Source organism: Argopecten irradians, chromosome 8 (genome assembly GCF_041381155.1).
Source record: "Argopecten irradians isolate NY chromosome 8, Ai_NY, whole genome shotgun sequence".
Taxonomy (NCBI): domain Eukaryota; kingdom Metazoa; phylum Mollusca; class Bivalvia; order Pectinida; family Pectinidae; genus Argopecten; species Argopecten irradians.
In genome coordinates this window covers 34,611,719-34,631,273 of record NC_091141.1, presented here as the reverse complement: position 1 = coordinate 34,631,273, position 19,555 = coordinate 34,611,719, and the positions used below count along the sequence as shown (strand labels likewise).

General features: G+C 32.9%; 1 protein-coding gene across 2 annotated transcripts in view; it reads right to left on the bottom strand.

Moving 5' to 3' along the window:
* Positions 1 to 19,555, bottom strand: part of LOC138330200 (mucin-22-like) — a 30,692-nt gene that overhangs the window by 7,175 nt on the left and 3,962 nt on the right. For both annotated transcript variants that reach the window (XM_069277646.1, XM_069277647.1), the window contains exons 2-10: positions 12,523 to 12,719; positions 11,850 to 12,004; positions 11,307 to 11,464; positions 8,524 to 8,684; positions 6,773 to 6,920; positions 6,230 to 6,351; positions 5,946 to 6,122; positions 3,665 to 3,785; positions 2,401 to 2,454 (exon numbers count right to left, since the gene is read on the bottom strand). In XM_069277646.1, coding sequence (XP_069133747.1) covers positions 2,401 to 2,454; positions 3,665 to 3,785; positions 5,946 to 6,122; positions 6,230 to 6,351; positions 6,773 to 6,920; positions 8,524 to 8,684; positions 11,307 to 11,464; positions 11,850 to 12,004; positions 12,523 to 12,719 — 1,293 coding nt within the window. The remainder of the gene's footprint in view (positions 1 to 2,400; positions 2,455 to 3,664; positions 3,786 to 5,945; positions 6,123 to 6,229; positions 6,352 to 6,772; positions 6,921 to 8,523; positions 8,685 to 11,306; positions 11,465 to 11,849; positions 12,005 to 12,522; positions 12,720 to 19,555) is intronic.

The following is a 19,555-nucleotide window of genomic DNA, read 5'->3' as shown; positions in this document are numbered from 1 at the left end:
ATGTACTTGAATATACCATCTCGTCGTATCACGAAGCAGTATGAAACATATAAGCTTGAATTTAGTTTTAAATATTCATACAGTGTAGGCTGTACTTGTTCTCATTTCTATCGATTGTTTTTTTTTATTTGAACGTTAAGCCACACTTCAAAAATACAAACTGGTGCAACTTTCATGGTCGAATACCAATGTACATTTCACGTTTTAATGAGTTACAGATCAATATGCTCTCATTGATACATAAGTAAAACACGAAATAGCCCAAAGTATGGTGCTGTTATTGTGCTGTCTTTTTACATACGCCTTATATCGATTATAAACCTGTATGAAAAGACTATAGAACGAAACGGTAGAGTAATTCACACAAAGATTAAAGTTACATTAATCTTCTGCATACAAGCTGATGTATTGTCTCTCTGACATAATTGTAATTGGGCTATGTATTCGCGATGGTTCATTTTTTGCGAATTATAATCGTCTGCTAAAACGTGAAATTTAATCGCACACACAACTACGTTGGTTTACAGAAATAGAAATATTGTTATAAAATGAACTTCAACAATATATTTGCATATTCAAAATCGAAGCTACTGGGGGTAGCTATTTGCATATTCTCAACAAAGAAGTTATTCTGCATTAGCATATTAAAGAGTTTTCTGCCTTTCCGGGTTTGTATTGTGACGCCATTTGTTTAGTAGCGTAACGGCATACTTTTCGGAGAAAATGACGTGAAGTGCGCTCACAAAATGATGACGGGACAATGGATACCTACCAGCAAGGGAGCTAACTCTGTTATATGCAAAGACGGAATATTATATAACAAAGTGGTCTTTATTTGTATAATTGATTTCATGAATGAAAATCGAATACGAATTTTCGCCTTTCTCTTCGCAAAAAGTATAAAATGTGTAATCTAGAAATTTTACTAACAATCTATAAGCTGCCAATACTCGAGGGATTCTTCATAAAAATATCCATTCAAGAATGAAAATGTTTTGTCGTGTAAAAAATAACATATTGACATCATTTACATGTACAATAAATAAGGCTTTATATATGTTCTGAAGTATGGAAAGTTGTACTTTATATGTGAACATGTCGATTTTATGACACGCAAATGTGAAAAGGTGATTCAAAAGGAAAAACATATCACAAGAATGATTTATTGCATGTACATATAATCAGATGCAAATTAAAAAAATGCAAAGTTGTAGGTAAAATTGATGACTCAAAATGTATTATATCAAACTATCATTTAAAGGCCTACTACCTTTCCGAAGTATAACATAAAGGTTTCTTAAAATCATTAATAACATCAGAAAATTTATACCGATGGCTTACTCAGCGATATATGATAACAATGGAGAGTCATTTCTAGTCAACTACCACGCGGTATTTAGGACGACGGCGGGAAACATAACACGACTCGCGTTATATATATATTAACATTTATTTATTTTGATTAAATTGTTTAGAAGGTGATGAAACGTGTAGTATTAATGGAAAGTTAATACAAATTTATCGATCTCGTTTTACATTTCCATTGTTAAAATCATAATCCGTTTCGGAAAGGTAGTGGGCCTTTAAGATTCCATTAGCGGTAAGAAATAAACCTTTACAAAATTTATAAGAAATAAAAAATCTTAATTGGTCGTGTATCGGCGACTAAAGATTGACAAGTCTCCTATTGTTCTTTAGACAACTACACAGGTGAGGCTTCACGGAAGAAGTCCTCAAACTATTATTATATAGACAACGTTAGTAAAAAAAAGGTGAGGCTTCATGGAAGAAGTACACAGATTATTGTTGGTTTAATGCTATCATTATATGGGACAGCATGTCAATCAAAAGGCCTATCATGTACAATTGATGCGGAAACAGAAATGTCCCGTGTAACAATGACACTGACGTCAAATCGATAACCATCGGGGATATTGAACATTAGGTGGACAGGAAAATGATATATCATCATCTGATGGAACACTCAGCTGTCATACCGAATAATTAAGGTACCTGAATTCTTTTGTTGTATCTCATAGGATACTTTCTGTAAACCAACTTGTTTTCACAAAATACCAACGTTACCGTAAACTCACATTAATAACATTGACGTCGCGTATTGGTTTGGAAAAAAAGTATCCTTTAAAAACCAATAGAATCCTGCATTTAAACTGTTTTATTATATCAAATTGTCTAAAAATTAATGATTTTTTTTTGAGAATCCGTGTAGTAGCTGATTCTCACAAAGGTTTGTAACCAAAATTGTGTTTATACCCTGATGAAATTAACAAAATAGTTATATCAATGCTATTGTTTCAAGGGTCTGGAAAACAATAATTGTAATAGTGGATCCAACCTATGCTGCACATATTGAAAAATGAGTATATGTTAGAACCTTACCTATAGACTTAAAACTCCAGATAGTAAGCATATGTCCCGTTACAAAGTCATCATCTACAACAGATTTAAAACGGTTACTATCAAAATGTTCGATGATTCAAGAGCGGTTTTCTCTCAAACCATTCGGGGATAAGACTGGTTTATCCCATACAATACACTCATATCGTCTGAGACTGTATTACATGGCTACTTTTACAGTGTAACCTCGTAACGTCACTGTGTTAACAATATCACTATTTTGTCATTGAATTTAAACGTATATTTAGAAACATTAAAGAATTAAACAAAAGGAATTGGATTTCAAATGTCACGCAACTATGGGGAATTGACTAACAGTCACGCTTTTCTACTACAGTGTAATATATTTCAAAATGGAGGAATAACATACATGTAATTGCAAAAAAATGAAATGAAAATGTCGAGTTATGAGAGGAAGATGAATGTCCATATGTGGGTTTGCAGGATATGGAAATTCCACCCGAGGGTCATAAAAATAAGGAAAACGCGAAATTGCCTAAATGGGGAGATTTTATTATTGTAAAATTGAAATAAAAAACTTCGACGAGAGAGAGAAAACACTCATTCATATGTGCAAATGATTGATAGGGATATTCTACCGTCGGAATAAACAAAATGTTTTAAAATAATCGGCAAGCCTCGGGTTTTACATTTTGTGACCCTCGGATAGAATATCTTTATTTTTCGTGTTCACACATCAAAAGTCCTATAATGTTTTGCCTAGCAAACACGGGGTATGACAGAGAACTAGAAACTTACATGGACATTAATAAATATCTTTCAAAATTACTGAGGTCTGTGTTGATATGAGACATTCTCAACAGTTTGCAATCAGTAAAGGAAGTTAATGGAAGGTCGTCCAAATCACCTGAACGCTTGCAATTAAAGGGCAATAACACTGATCTTCTGTAGTTGTAACGTTAAAAATATTTCAAGGTCATTCGGGGTCATTTTTCAACTTTCCCGATATATATTTTAATTTGCTCATTTTGTCACAATTAGGTTCTAACGCTTAATATACTATGGATTTTTTTTGATTGACATTAACTCGTTATACATATAATGTGTTTGTAAACATACAGTCTTTAGGTTCGCTCAAATGTGACGTCACGATTACTTCCTGTTTCGCGCCATTATTTGAATTTCGAATTTATGGATATTTTTGAAACAAAAAATAGGCCAATCAAAAAAATCTTAAAATCTACAATCACTTTATATATATAGACATAAACAAAGTAAATCCTACCTCCAATAGAATACAGTTTTATCACGACCTCCCCATCAACCGGTGTCGACCTAAACGCAAATGTCATGTTCCAGATTTGTAGCACATCAAGATCCACAAGCGTGCCATTTGTTGGATATAACTGGTAAAAAATATAACATAATATTAATTTTCCATGCAATGTATAATTCAAGATACATGTAACTCATATTTAGAATATTAGATACAATTCTTATCAATAGAATATAATAGAAATATGTCATTAAACTGTGTAAAAAGTCATTTCCTTTAAGTTTAGATAAGATAAGATAAGACGATACAAAACGATGTTTTGATAAGTGTTCAGTTGTCCTCCCATCCTTACTCTATGCATGCTGTAATGTGTATGAATATCTTCATTATTTATTTGGATAAAATATTGTTTAAACTAAATGATATTGGTTTTTTTTCATTATGTAAGCACGTGGATAATAAAACAACATTAATAGCATCACTAAAATAAAAAAAAAAACATATTTTCACAAATAGAAAATTATCCTACTTTTATTTAGATGCATCCTTGCTTGATAAACACGATATATATTTATGTTTAAGATTCTTCTGGTTTTCTTTGAAGATAAAGTTGAAAATAGCAGAACGTGAACTGTATAATTGCTAATATTTGCGGAGGTTTCAATGGGATTTAAAAGAAGAGAAAGATGATTTGCGAAAATAAACCCCGCAAATAGGTCTAACACAGCAAATCGCGAAATTTAGCAACTATATAGTATATTGTTAATCACACCATGGAATGGTCATGGGAAAATCGTCATGAATAAAAATGCGACATTAAGTCGTTGTGATATACATGCAACTTTTAAAGTATCGTTCATATGAGAATTGTGGTAATCATCTAATATGTCATCCCATCCCATCAATCATTAGTATCAATGACGTCCCATTGTTTAATACAGAGAACGTTTATATCGATCCAACTACCATTCAGTATATGTAGCGTTGTTCAGACATCACGTAGGGAATGTTATCATATCAACGATCGGAAATCACGAAATGTGTTCCAAGCGATACAAGTGAATCTTAATTCCAATGGGAAATTTTGGTCTTATTATCAAGAGCGACATCTTTTTCTTCCTTCCTTATTTACATGTATTTTTATCAATGTAAAATGGCGCAATGTATGTTAATAATTGCAAAGCAGTGAATTGGCCAGAACGAAATCAGTTGATGTTGTGGAAATGAAAAATACAAATATAATTTGGAGTTGCGTTATGGGATCTCGTGTACCTATTTGGAATTGTGTTATGGGATTTCATGTTACTATTTGGAATTCTGTTATGGTATCTCATGTACATATGTTGTTTTCAATTTTATATTCTTATTTTCCAGGAGGAGGCTTATATATATTTATCTTATTTACTTTTACCTTTTCGTTGTGTAACCTTTACATTAAACTTAATTAAATGTTTAATTAAAATGCATACTTACTAATGTCATATTTTTTTTATCCACAGACTAATTAAATTGCGTCATATTGTTCCCGCTGGGATACAAATGACAGTTTAAATAATGAGAGATTTTTACATGGATAAGTATAGGACAAGTATGGAGTTATCATACCTGCCAAGGTTAGATCTAAAATTCTAAAATTATTCGCCAAAATAATTCATATCTATTTAATCGCAATATTCAATATTAAATATCAAACATGAGATGTCAGTCCATTTCGAAGATTAGACAAAATTATCGATTGTTAGTTGGTTAGTGATGTTTATGCAAATCCGTTGGCGAGATCTGCTAAAAAATGTAACTTCCAAAGACTTAATCTTGTGTTGTTGGTATATCAATTGAATTTGGTATTTTTGAGAATGAAACCTAGTTCATATAAATTTGTTTTTAGTATCTAATGATTACATTACTTTTAAGTCAACAATAAATGTCATATTTGACGTGACATGTCTAGGAAATTGAGAAAAGCGGGAGACCCCGGAGAAAATCCACCGTCGAATGTAACCAAGAGTAGTATGGCTAGTGGTAATCTGTCGGTGATTTTAGTTGTTTTTATTATTATTGATAACTCGGCCACCGCGACCCTTTTCATCAAATGTGTTTCAGTAAAGCCGGAGAAGCTGGAGTACCCGGAGAAACCTCACCTTCGAATGCAAGTGGTTGTGCCCGACCTTGATAATATTACAGTGACAGGTACCAATGGGGGATAGGTTACATCAAATGTGGTTTAATAAGGTCGGAGTATCGGTAGAAACACCACTTAGTTCACAAGTGGGTGTGGTTATGTGACAATTACCTGTGTGTAATAGTTTTCATCGAATGTGGTTGCCAAATAATGTTCCTCTGTAGGATGAATCTGATACCAAACACTGTATGATGACGTCACAGTCGCGCCTGCACCATCTTTGTATACTAATTCCACAGCTCGGATGTAGAAAGGAGATCCAAATGACGTCGATGTTGAAAAATCAATCTTGAAATTTAAAAAAATGAATGGAAATTAACAATACAAAGTTTATCACTGACAGTAACCATACTTGATTTTTTTTTGAAATCAGTTGATAAATTAGATATACTTACAGTGACATTCCATTGTCCAGCGGCGATAGGTCGTGTCACAGTACTGTGATACTCTGTAGACATGGTTGGTTTCGGGATCCCGATATAGGAGTCCCCGGGCATGTTTGTACCAGATGATTGTCCTAGTAATCAGAGATTCTCACATAAAGAACAATTATTCCAAAATCTTTAAATAATATTAGTTTATTGAAGCAACTGTACGCGCTTACATTTTTATGATTTAGACTCAATATTGTCTTGATGTGGTTTTATAATATAATCAATACAGAGTTTACCTTCCAGTTTATTTCAGTTGTTGTGGTAGCATTAAGTTATGCCAACAGCAACATAAAGTAAGAAATTTATTTGGTATTTTTAATCAGGTATTATGAATAACTGTCTTATATAAATTTCATCTGGTGGATAAGAGTGATCTTATACCCAAAATCATAAATGGGTTATAATATATTACAATGAAAAATGTCTATTTTCATTGAACTTTCGAAATTCTAATTTCTACAGACGGGTTATTTAATATTCATTAGGCATTTTAAACGATATTACCTGGTGAAATCAAAGTAGGGTATGCAATGAGATAACCATCTGTGGTTCCACAAATTTGAGCCTGGTTCCCCACACATCCACCCCCACAGTGTCCAGGACTGTCGAGAGAGGAGCCTGTTGTATCACCGCAGTTACATTTATCTCCTCCCTATAGAATATTGATATAAAACGTATAGTTGTGTTTAAATCTAAATTTCGTCATCTGGTTTGATTTGTCGAAATAATGCAGACTTTTTTATATGACACAAAAATTATTTGTGTGCGTTTTTGAAAAAAAGATTGATTCGAGAAATAGGGACCTTGTCATTAAACTTTTGTTTTCTTTCGAGGGTTATACTGTAAGACTCTTTCATATGTGGATATGAACGATAGAGATATTTTTCATGAGGGTCATAAAATGTTGTTTTATAGCATTTTTAGAATATTCATATCCTTCAAATTCACATTTGTGAAAATACTTTTCTCTTGTAGTTGACAGGGTAATCCCGCGGTTGCTAGGGAAAATATAACTCTGTCTTTTACCGGCGTAGAGAAAAGACAGCTAACACACGCTAGACAATGATGTGACGTCATCAATACATGTGGTGTCTATTATCGGCGACGTCATTCATTTTGACGCCTTGCGACGTTCCTATGATGTCGGCGCTTTAGAAATGTTTCTAAAAACTGCAATTTCACAATATTTCGTGAAAGTATGTAAGATTCTATTATCTCTCATACCTCAACCTTTTTGCATTGATGTAAAACCTTCGCGGAGACTTTCCCATGCTTTATATATCCACATATGAATGAATTTTTTATAGACTATATCATGTGTTCTGCACAAACTGTAAATTAGAAAACAGCTTGAGTAGTTAATCATATAAATGGTAATACAAATGATTTTTCAGTTGCTAATGGATTGATAAAGAGATCCATGTAATGTCATCTATAGGCCCAAAACATGTCCTCTAAGGTATGGTGCATATCATTTCAAATATATATGGACGTAAAGCTTTGTAATTATGGTTTTCAAACTCATTCAAGTTAGATTATAATAATGCAATCTTAATTAAAGTTTATAATATTGCACCAGATAGTATCTTTATAGGTGGCATCCCTCAAATTTGCTGGGGAATAAATTCAATTTTGAAACTTTGAAATCTGAATCTTTATCAGTCACATACAAACAATTAATGATTACCATCCAATGCTATGTCATTTCACAGATATATGAGCGGTTATTTTCATGTTGACGAATCGAGAATCGCAATTAATAAGTTTTTCATACTCAAACGTTACCAACATTTTGCAAATTACATTACTAACACGACAAAAGACGGGTCATAGTCTATCGCAAGATTCAAATTTAAAATCGTTGAGCTCAAATGAATGAAGAAACATCTCTGCCTTTGTAAAAGGTCTAAAGTAATCGATAACATTATTGAGATAAGTCTAAAGTAATCGATGATTATAACACAATTCAGGTAATTGTAATGTCATGACGTCATTATAATGGAGTAATTTCGGTCAGCATGGTCAAATCAATCAATATTGCCTTGTGATTACAGATAGCAATACGGTACGCATTTTGACTTAAGATGTTAGTAAGATAAATAATAGTAAATGTAAGTTTGACGTATATCAATGTTTGGATAAAATCACATTAAAACAATCAAATGTGTTGCCTTAATAGCAATGCCATTCTCACATTGATTTGTCATATAGTCAGTAGAGGAAAACGGCAGATATAGAAACAAACCCTGTCTTACCTCTAGAAAGGCGTATACGGTACTAAGTGAAACACACATGGATATGCACATCTCCACCGTCATGGCAGTAGTATCAGTGAGAACTAATGTAAAATCTGTGTTGTAATGGGGATAGCAGCCTTGGGATGTCGAAGGGACGGTGGGTTGAGTCGAAATAGTTTCTATTGAAACACACACGAAAGAAAATATTAGATAAGGGAAACAACTCCGGTCTTTATGTCTTTGCATATTACCGAGTCTGCACTTACAGGTAGGTATTGTTTACGACACCATTATGTCATTATACTTGTTAACACGTGACGTCGCCACTAATATATATCCGCAAGGGCAAATAACTGTGTTAAATGCAAATACGGAATACAAGTATAAAATATAAGCAGTTTGGAGCAATATCGTATGTATATTGTCCTAAACATTTTCATTATCAGTATAATTCTAACTATATTAATAAAACCTCTAAGTAATGCATTAAGAGAATTTCAAATGGTAATAACATTTTAATATCATATACGATATGTGTTATTTCAATTAGTTCCAGACCTGGATACATTGCATTTTGATAAATAAACCATACATTGTATACAGCATTCCTCATTGTGCATGTACTGTTAAAACAATATTTTCGTGTAAACCGAATTATTTTATCTAACGAAAATGTATCGAAGCAAAAACGTTTCAAATGCAATTACGATAGATATTTGATAATTTTAAAGATGCTCCACCGCCGACAGAGTATAAAAGCTTAAGTGATACTAATCATTTGATGAATAACTGATGATTAATTGTGTATGAATGTGTCTAACTAATACAAAAGTATATATACAACAGTTTATTTTGCATTTGGTACATGCGCATCCAGTAGTTCATGCCTATATACGGTGGCTGGGAGCGGACATGAAATAAATAAAATTATTGCGTGGGAACGAAATATTATTGCGTGGGAACGAAATATTATTGCGTGGGAACGAAATATTATTGCGTGGGAACGAAATATTATTGCGTGGGAACGAAATATTATTGCGTTCGAACGAAATAATTATTGCGTGGGAACGAAATATCAACGGTTTACCTTTGGCTATTTCAAATGTGGCAGTCTGCAATTTCATATCAATATTCTTTGTAATTGGTCATTTAAAGTGGTTTTGTGTAAACCTTCTTAATAAGGTATATTTTATAAAGTATATTTTGCTTCGAAACCATTAATTTAAAGTTTATTGCATGTATTGTTTGGATTTGTATTCTATTACAGTATTTGCCTTCAGTGATTTGCATTAAAATTGTAGAGAAAGTCATGTAAATTCATTGTTTTACTTTTTAAAATAGTTGACTAAGTATTGATACAAAACAATTTTCGTTGTAACACAATTGCACACATTCAAATGGAAATATTGAAGCATAATGTATTAAAGTCATATACACAGTAATATAAAAGCACATATAATGCTTTTATTTACGGCAGCGTGTTAGGACCAATATATAGTTTTATTTATCATGTCCATACAGATTATTATCTTGTACGTTTAACTTAGTATCTTTTTAGTATCTATTGTTACAGTATCGTGTACATTTGTACGTACGTATGCACAAACACTTATCTTGTACGTCTGTACGTACATCGTTGTATCATGTACGTACAACCTAGTATCTTGTACCTACAAATTATTATCTTGTACGTACAACTTCATATCTTACAAATTATTAACAGTATCTTGTACGTACAAATTATGATATAGTACATTTGCACGCACAACGTACAAGTTTATATACTAAGTTGTTCATATGTACAAGATACTATATATATATATATAGATATGCTGTACGTACAAGATAGGTACAATTATAAACATGTATAGTGTCCCCTGTACGCCATCATAGGTACGTGTATTTCATTAGATATATAAAGTATAATACAAAAAACAAGACGACTTTAAATCGTTAAAAATAAGGAAAACATCTTTTTTAGATAAGGTGCCGTTACATAATTTGTAGGCCATATCTTAATCATATCACTACGGTGGCATGATTACTGTCATATCATCCATGTATGACAATAAGTTCAATAGTTATTTCGTTTGAACGCAATAATTATTTCGTTTGCACGCAATAATTATTTCGTTCGCACGCAATAATTATTACGTTCGCACACAATAATTATTTCGTTCGCACGCAATAATTATTTCGTTCGAACGCAATAATATTTCGTTCGAACGCAATAATATTTCGTTCGCACGCAATAGTATTTCGTTCCCACGCAATAATATTTCGTTCCCACGCAATAGTATTTCGTTCCCACGCAATAATATTTCGTTCCCACGCAATAATATTTCGTTCGAACGCAATAGTATTTCGTTCCCACGCAATAATATTTCGTTCGAACGCAATAATTTTATTTATTTCATGTCCGCTCCCAGCCACCGTAGATATATGATAATGAGATTAAAACAATTTTGGGGGGGGGGTTAATTATTTTTCACATTTTTATCTTAAAGTAAAAAAAGATGCTCAAATTTTTCAATGCTTGTAATGGTGTAAAGGAAGTATATCTTGTAACTGTAGAAAACTACTGCTTCGTCTGCTCGGATTTCTGATAGCGGAACAATCGTCAGCGGTGGAACATCTTTAAATCTAGAAATCGCAATAAAAACGTTGTTTATCATGAAAATGGGGAATAAGTCACCACGAAAAAATATTGATTCGAAGTAATAGTATAAAATTCTTTTCATACAGAGTAAATTTAACATTTTATTTTAGGAATTTACCATAGAAACAGACCATCTAATTACCTTCCATCAGTAAGTTTGGTTTGTCATGGTTGGATGAACACAGAAACATTGGTGTGTGACTGGTGAGATTAGGGAAAGAGCTATTCCACAAACCGACTGCCATCCATGCTGTATCCTCATGTGTGTGATTTGATACATACATGTCGAAATATGGCCGTCTGCCAATTAGAATAAATTCTTACTTTTTTATATTTATTTTTAGAAGATTTCAAGAGAATTGTTTACCAAAATAAACAATTTGCAAATATGTCAAATTTAAGTGCAATTATCCATCTCAAATTAAATTCAAGTTATGCTAGTGATCAATTAAATCATTCAGAAAAATGGCAGAAATTTCAAATAATGAAATCCTGTTTTAGCTCAAAATGCTGATGCTAAAAGGGCTAAATGAGCGCTAAAATATTATAACAGCAAGATGTGTATATTTGCAGTAAGTGGATAAATTACTAACAATATTGTTAATAAGTTTTAAAAAATCGTAAAATTCCTATAAATATTCCACTCTATCATTACAAACAAAGATTGAGGAAAGCTCAAAATTACCCTTTTTGGAATTTTGCATTCATTGGATATCTGTAGCTCCATGATATGAGGCCAGATTCCGTTAGCCAGGAATCGAAGAACCAACTAGAATTCTGGGTATCAAAATACATACTACACAGTTCATCGCCGTATTTGTTATGTACTATCATTAAGACCTACAAAATAAAAAAAAATGTCAAAATACCAGTTTAAGAAAAATATTGATATTAATGTAAATATTATATGTAAACAGGTGAAACATACTTGTACATCATGCCTGCATGTGTGTGCTCTGTGACTATGTATATATACGTGAGTCGTCGCGCATGAGGTCACACTTGTCATGTACATGTTGTTTTGTATATTACGATCAAATAAAGTGTAGACTGGAAGTCCCACGACATTGTTATTAATTAACACATACCCTATCTTCATATATATTAAATAGTAACGGTCAAATTATATTCATTAAAGTAACAAATTATTTCTTATTTTTTACTATTTTCTTTTCATAATTATTCTTCCTTTCTAATTGATATCTGAGACGTAATTTTCTTGCTCTCGAATCAAGAAGAGTTTTTAATATCTTATTCACCATCAACAATTACAATACTTATAATGCATATTTGTTAATTCTACAAACATATATAACTTAAAACAAAAGGATAATTAAAATTTAAACATATTATCTTACATTATCGGGACAGTTCGTTTCGTTCCATTCATCAACGAGACTGCTCCTGAAATTAAAGTCTTCGAAAATCCTCTCATGGACGCCCCGTTGGTAACCATCCCCGTTAGGATCGTTTATTCCACCGACAGTGTTCCAAACATCACTTAGAGTAGTGTTTGTCCGAGACCGAATCAGGAGCAGAGTTCTTTGTTCTACATCTGTGGAAGATAATATCTGTAATGTATTGTGTTGCCTCGACTTGAACTTCTATTTAAGTCATACTGTAATTTGATTTATTTTTGCGTAAGATTAACATTCGAGTACTTTGCAGTTGATATGAAATTACCAAAATTGATCACCGCAATGATACACCCAATGCATTAACAGTAACACCATACGAGTCTAAATCGCAAAAGTATATTGCCATGAAAAAGTTTAAGAGTAAAAATAATTCACCGCAAAAAAAGATAGGTTTACAGTATATTTCAAATGGATACTTAATCTATTTGTAAACATTTGTTGTTTTTTATCTGTAATCGACATGGCGATATCTTATAATATTATTTATCTAAAGCAATTATATTTTTTGCCCCGTTTGCTTTGCCTTTTAATCAATATGTGCTATTGCCATTGCTAATTTGATAGAACAATGTGTTTGTTTTGCTGTCTACAGATAAAGTTTCCAAGATGATAATTGCATTTCCAATGTCCCAAAGCTGTCATTAATGTAGCAGATCAATGCATTTGAAGTAAACCCATCACATGTTTGTTTCCTCTTAAATGTTAATCAGTGATGGCGTTCGAGATATTCCAATAACACAAACAAGGCACATTGAAGTTGTTGTTTTTTCTAAAAAAAATAAAGTATGATCATCTAATCGTGCAAAACTCCCCACAACGTATTGATTTGATTTTATTAGATAAAGGTTCTTTAAACTGTGAGGTCATTTTCAGACGATGATGGAGGAAGAAGGCGATGTATCCGGTGAAAAACCACCGACCATCCTTTAGAATTTGACAACTGTCCCACTTTGTATACAAACACGGCTGCGACCGAGAGGAGAAGGACTTGTGGTTATATACAAGGACGCCTTAACCACTCGGCCATTGCGACCTCCGAAACGAAGATATATATATGTCGCGGGTAAAACGTTTGTTTTAAACCAGGAAAAATGTATTTTAGCGAGATAATTTGTCAACATTCGACTATATGACATGAGTTAATAACTTTAAAATTGGTCTCTAAGTTTACTTTAACAATTTCTACTACCAATATGTGAGAAATATATGAAATACAAATATTATGGAATATGAAGAGGTGCATTCTAAATATATGGCTGAACATTTGACTGAAAGCTGCATTAAAAGGAAGCTTGTCTTGGCTTGTATAGTTGCCTCTTGATTATCATGGCTCGTTGTAGATATGGTTGTCCCTTTGTGAGAGATCTGTTGTATTAAATAAAACTATTTTCCTAAGTCACCAATTCTAGAGAAGATATTATCACATACTATGAAGAGAATGACAAATGATAATTCCACTAATCATGTATTAATTAAGCTAATCGCCCTTTAATTTTGTTACGTTTTTCTTTCCAATTCATTAACGGTTCAACAGAGTATGTATCCTTTTATAATGAGTTGTCATGGTCGAGTTCCTATACATATACCATAGAACACATAAAGCATCCCGATATTATTACGTTAAACATTCAAATGTATGACATATTGTCTTTTTGCATAAATGAATAATTTATTATTTACTATTTTTTGAATTAAGAATATATTAACTGTCCAATATTTCATAAAATTGTAATATGGATCCTTTGTTCTCTGGTAGCGTTACCCATATCGATATGTTCAGGTTGATTAGTTACAACATTAATTACATTGAAGTTCATTAATTTTAATGGGTCGCTTCGTCTGAGTGGTAAAGATGTCCCGACATATTGTCACAAGCATTCCACCTCTGAGTGGCGAGTTCGAATCCCCTGTGGGGCCAGGTAACGACCACAGGCCGGGTTTTTTCTCCGCATTTTCCGGTTTTCTTCCGCCATTACACCTGACACGTCCTTACATGACCATGGCTGTTGATAGGACATATAATTTAGCAAACTAAATCATTGATTTTATATTTTTCTAAGCCAATGTTTATCTGCATGTATCGTAGCATGTACCATCATTGTAAGCGATGGTACGCAAAAATAGAGAATTAATACCCAGTGTTGGTCCATTACTAAAATTTATGCTTTTTATTATATACAACAACAAAATGATATATCTATATTTCTTTTTTTTATTGATTTAATGGTGTAATGTTTAAGCCACTCAATTTTTGTTAAGCTGGCTGAGATTTGATCCGTACCACGGTCATGAACAGGTACGAGGTCACGAGGTCACATAGCCAACTCTGTTGGGATTCTCCGTGTAGTCCGGATATCTCCCCATTCTAAGACCCCCGTATGCGTATCAAAAGTAATGTGTAATAATTTGTTCGCAATAGATGTAAAATAAAATAAACAAATATATTTTTATATTGAAAATACACTTTAATTTGTGTGACTTTTATCTCCATAACATAAAACTTCTGTTCAGTTAATTTCCAATAAGATTCAACACTTTCGAATTACTATTAATAGTGACTTTTCCAATAAATCATTACGGCGTTATATCAGTTAATTAGAGTCGACGTCATATTTTACATTAAATGTTAAATAGATAAATTATCAAACCAATTAAATGTCTCGTTACAACCGAAATTTAATTATTCAGTGAAGTGGATGTTCCTGAAATCCTCACTGAATATTGATGTACTTTTTTACACTCTAATTGGAGGTAGTCAAAAGGGCCGAACACCAGTAAAAATAAAGATAAATCAACAGAGACTTAGCTTTCATTAAGTTAATTAACTATCATAGTACATGCCCAGCACGCATGTGCGTCGCGGTCAATATCCCCTTTGAACAAATGCTTTCAATATTACCCCATAGAAAGCAGTGACCTCAGAGTTACCTTTTATAGACATGTGTCTGTCATACGGATGTACCAAGGTCTACCACGACATGCAGTAAATTGTTAATTAATGACAATCCATAGTACCAAATTACATAGCTTTTAAAGAGCTACCCAATATATCGACAGAATCCATGAAGCATACTACGTTGATAAAAAGAATCATGGCCAAAAACCGTCGCTCTTCCTCTTCCTGTGGCTAGCAAGCCTTCCGGAACAATTGACATGTAAATGGCATCATACTGTTTGCCGACAAACGAAATTAACTAGCATATTTACCGAAGTTTGAATTGTATTAGCTTGACGTCTTATAAACAGTCAGGGTCATGTAAGGACGTGCAAGGTTTGTTTGTGCAGGGAATTCGAATCACCTGGAGAAAAACAGCGAACTCCAGTCAGTACCTGGCGACCGCCCCACATGGAATATGTCGAAACATCTGAACCCCTCTGCTACCGCGGCCCCGCTGTTAACCTTTCTGTCTTTACAAATTACACTTATCTTCCCTTGCGATTAGGTACATGTAGAGACTTTGAATAAAGAGCATGTGACTTACTCTGAACATTATGCTGTTGTGCATGTAGAGACATGACAACGATTCCTTCGAACTGTTTTATATGCAAATACGAAATTGCTGCAGTCATGTGACATCTTCTATTGTTTGTAAAAACTAAAGTATCCATACCTGTTAATTGCATTGGCAAACCAGATATTCTTACTTTACAATTATAAAACTGGAGATTATGTGTGGCAACTTGTTTATCATAGCAACACAGCCTTAGAATTGTACCTGCTGCCCCTTTTGCATGATCGTAAAAGGCGACTAAATTTAGAATCTTATCTTTTCTCTTGTTTCTAACTGACTTTATCTTTCCTAATGCCTCCCTTGGCACCGCCTCACTTTTGGCCTTGAGTTGAGCGTTCGCTCCTGTGAGGATGGCTCTTGGTTCTGTCCCCTGGCCGAGACACACCAAAGTCTATAAAAGTGGTAGTTTCTGCTCCTGCTTAGCGCTTAGCATTCACGGAGTGGGACGACTGGTTCGCCCGTTGTCAGTATAATGTGACCGGGTGGGGTGTGTTGCTTGGTGTCTTCAGCGGCATGCTTCAGTGATATAGCAGTATAAAAAGGGCAACAGTTCCACTATACAAGAAGACACAACATGAATACATGTATACCGCAGTCTCCCTAAACCCGCACCTCGCACAACACACACGCAATCACTGCATACATGGGAGGCCGTCTTTACATGGCCATAGCTGTTAATAGGACGTTAATTAACAAACAAACATTATTACATTTTGGTAGAAATATGGTGTCTGTAAGAATCTGTTTATATATATATTTGTTAATTTTAAAAGCTGTTGTTCTGAAACCGATTTTTTCTATAGACAGACAGACAGAAAAGTAATGTAATTCAATACTCCATATTATTTCTAAACTTTATGAGTATAATCCATATCATTTTTAAACAGCCGGTATGCTCATCCTTAAACAAATAAGCAGCGCGCATTTTGCCCCCCTTCTAGAACCCCAAATGATTATCCTTCTTTTTTCATATGCAATGCATTTCGAATTCTACGATATATAAAGAGTCGCTTTGAATTAATATTATTGATTATCTTTGGTCATGGCATGGTCTTCATGTAACTTAAATAAAAGAGAAAGAGTTTTAGTTTTAAATAATTCCAATTATTAAAGACTCAAGACAGTATGTCAAATATTATATATAATATATCGTTCTCAAGGACTACATCCCCGTCTTTTCACAACAGTGACGTCAACTTACTCTTACTGAGAGCAAAGCTTTGTATGATTCCACGTCGATTTGTTTACCGAGACCGTAAGGCCTATCATTGAATAGCCTTTTGAATGTTTAATCACAAAATGGTCATTAGTAGCGCTCTATTGAAAACAATATTGCGTAATTTGAACGCCAAATAACACAAAGCGTATTTAAAAGCAATATTTCGAGACACAAGCAATGTTATCAAGATATGAAAGCTGGTTTCAGATTGTTTTAATATAGAAATGCCGTTAATGGGAAATTCTGATGGAGAGCTTTCGACCATTCTTATAACCTGGACGAACCATCCCAGCATATTTTGTCAAACAATGTCACTTTAATAATCAATAAATCATACAATGCAATATCTATAACGGCAAGAGTACGAATTGTGCTTTTCAGTAACTTCAAGTTGTCATTAAAGATTTATAGTGGTTGTTAATACAAGGCATACAAAGAATAATTTTTACCTGAGATATTGTTCAATGTAGTGTCACATTATGCCTGTATATGTCTCGAGGGAAATATAACTTATTCAGGGTAAATAAATCGTCATAACACTATTCAACCACAGTAATAAATGAATATTATACCGAAAATAAATAGTGTCGGCTATCTTGATTGGAACTGTTATTATTATATTCACCACAACTTACAAATAAAGACCTCCATTTTTTTAACAAACTAAATTATTATACCACATGGACTTGTCTAACATATCAGGTTTAAGAGCCCTGGAGCGACCCGATTGAATATATCCATTTTTGCTATGTCATACTATAGTATTATTTAGTGTGAAATTCATAATTGCATTTTACATTGGACTTATAAATGTGGGCTTTATCTTTTTTTCAAGAACTAACGGCTTTTTAGTATTCATAAAAATGTATTTCAGGGCATGAAAATAGAAATGATCAAAACTGAAAAGGAATATTATTTGATGTTTTATGATTTTACAACAAGAATCATCATTTTTGTGTTATTTCTAATCTAATTAATATACGAGAAAACTACTGAGGGAATAAGGGACAAATTTTGAAAACAAACACATATATAATAAGATCAGTCATTATACATGTATGCAACAACACCACGTCACAACACCGACGGATAACCATGTTATTTTATATAACGTTTTATATATGTACTAAAGGTAACATAATTTAAAATATTCATAATATTAACCGTCTCTACTTTTTAGAGCTGAAACAGTTAATATTATGAATATTGCATATTATTATTGAATAATTAATTTTTCTTTGTTTTCATACCAAATCTGGCTTTCTGATTGGCCAATATTTATTTTGCATACCACTATGAAAAAAAAATCCGAGAATGGCGCGAAACCCCGACGTTTTCGTGACGTCACAATAGAGACATTGACGTTGCGTATTGATTCGGATAAAAGAATCCCTTGAAAAACCACTATAACGTTACATTTAAACATACTTCATTTTATCAAATAGAGTATAAAATTAATTATAAGTATTGGTGTCACTATTTTTTAATTTTATCGGGTTATGAAAAAAAAATTATTTGCAATTTTTTGTGAGAATCCGCTACGCGGATTCACACAGTTTGCAAACAATTTTTTTTTCATACCCCGATAAAATTAAAAAAATAGTGACATCAATGCTTAAATAATGTTCAAATACTTATGTACATTACGTTCATGCATTGGAGACATCCATCAGACAGTACAAACTCGAAATCATCGACAAATTTCATTGATTTAATGAACCACTTATCTTCGGTAAATGAGCTGAACTATATCAGATCCCTTAATCTGTATTAACGTTTGGTAGACATTAAACATTAGCGAAACTAAAGTAAATCCTATCCGGTGGTTCACAAAACTAATTTCACGAAATACTAGGTTTGTTTGTCATTAAATGGTTTAAACTGTTGTATCCTTTCCTCATTTTGTGATATTCTATTTAGAATGATAAATGTGATGTTGTAATTCGACAATAGGAAATTATACTGATGTTTAGTTTGGAAATGTTTTTTTATAACCCAGTACCGTTGACCAATGAAATGTATATTTACTATACGTAAACAATATTCAATGTCAATGAAATCAGAAATGCTGACAAAAATAACATTCATTGAAAGAGATAAAATTCCATCGACCATCAGTGCTGTTGAACCAAACTTTGCTTAAGACAAATATGGCAACGGCTAATGCTGTCAAATGGAAAGTGTAATCGCCAATTCTAGAATGAAACATCATTACTACTGAACTAAAAGTACTTTCCAAAGG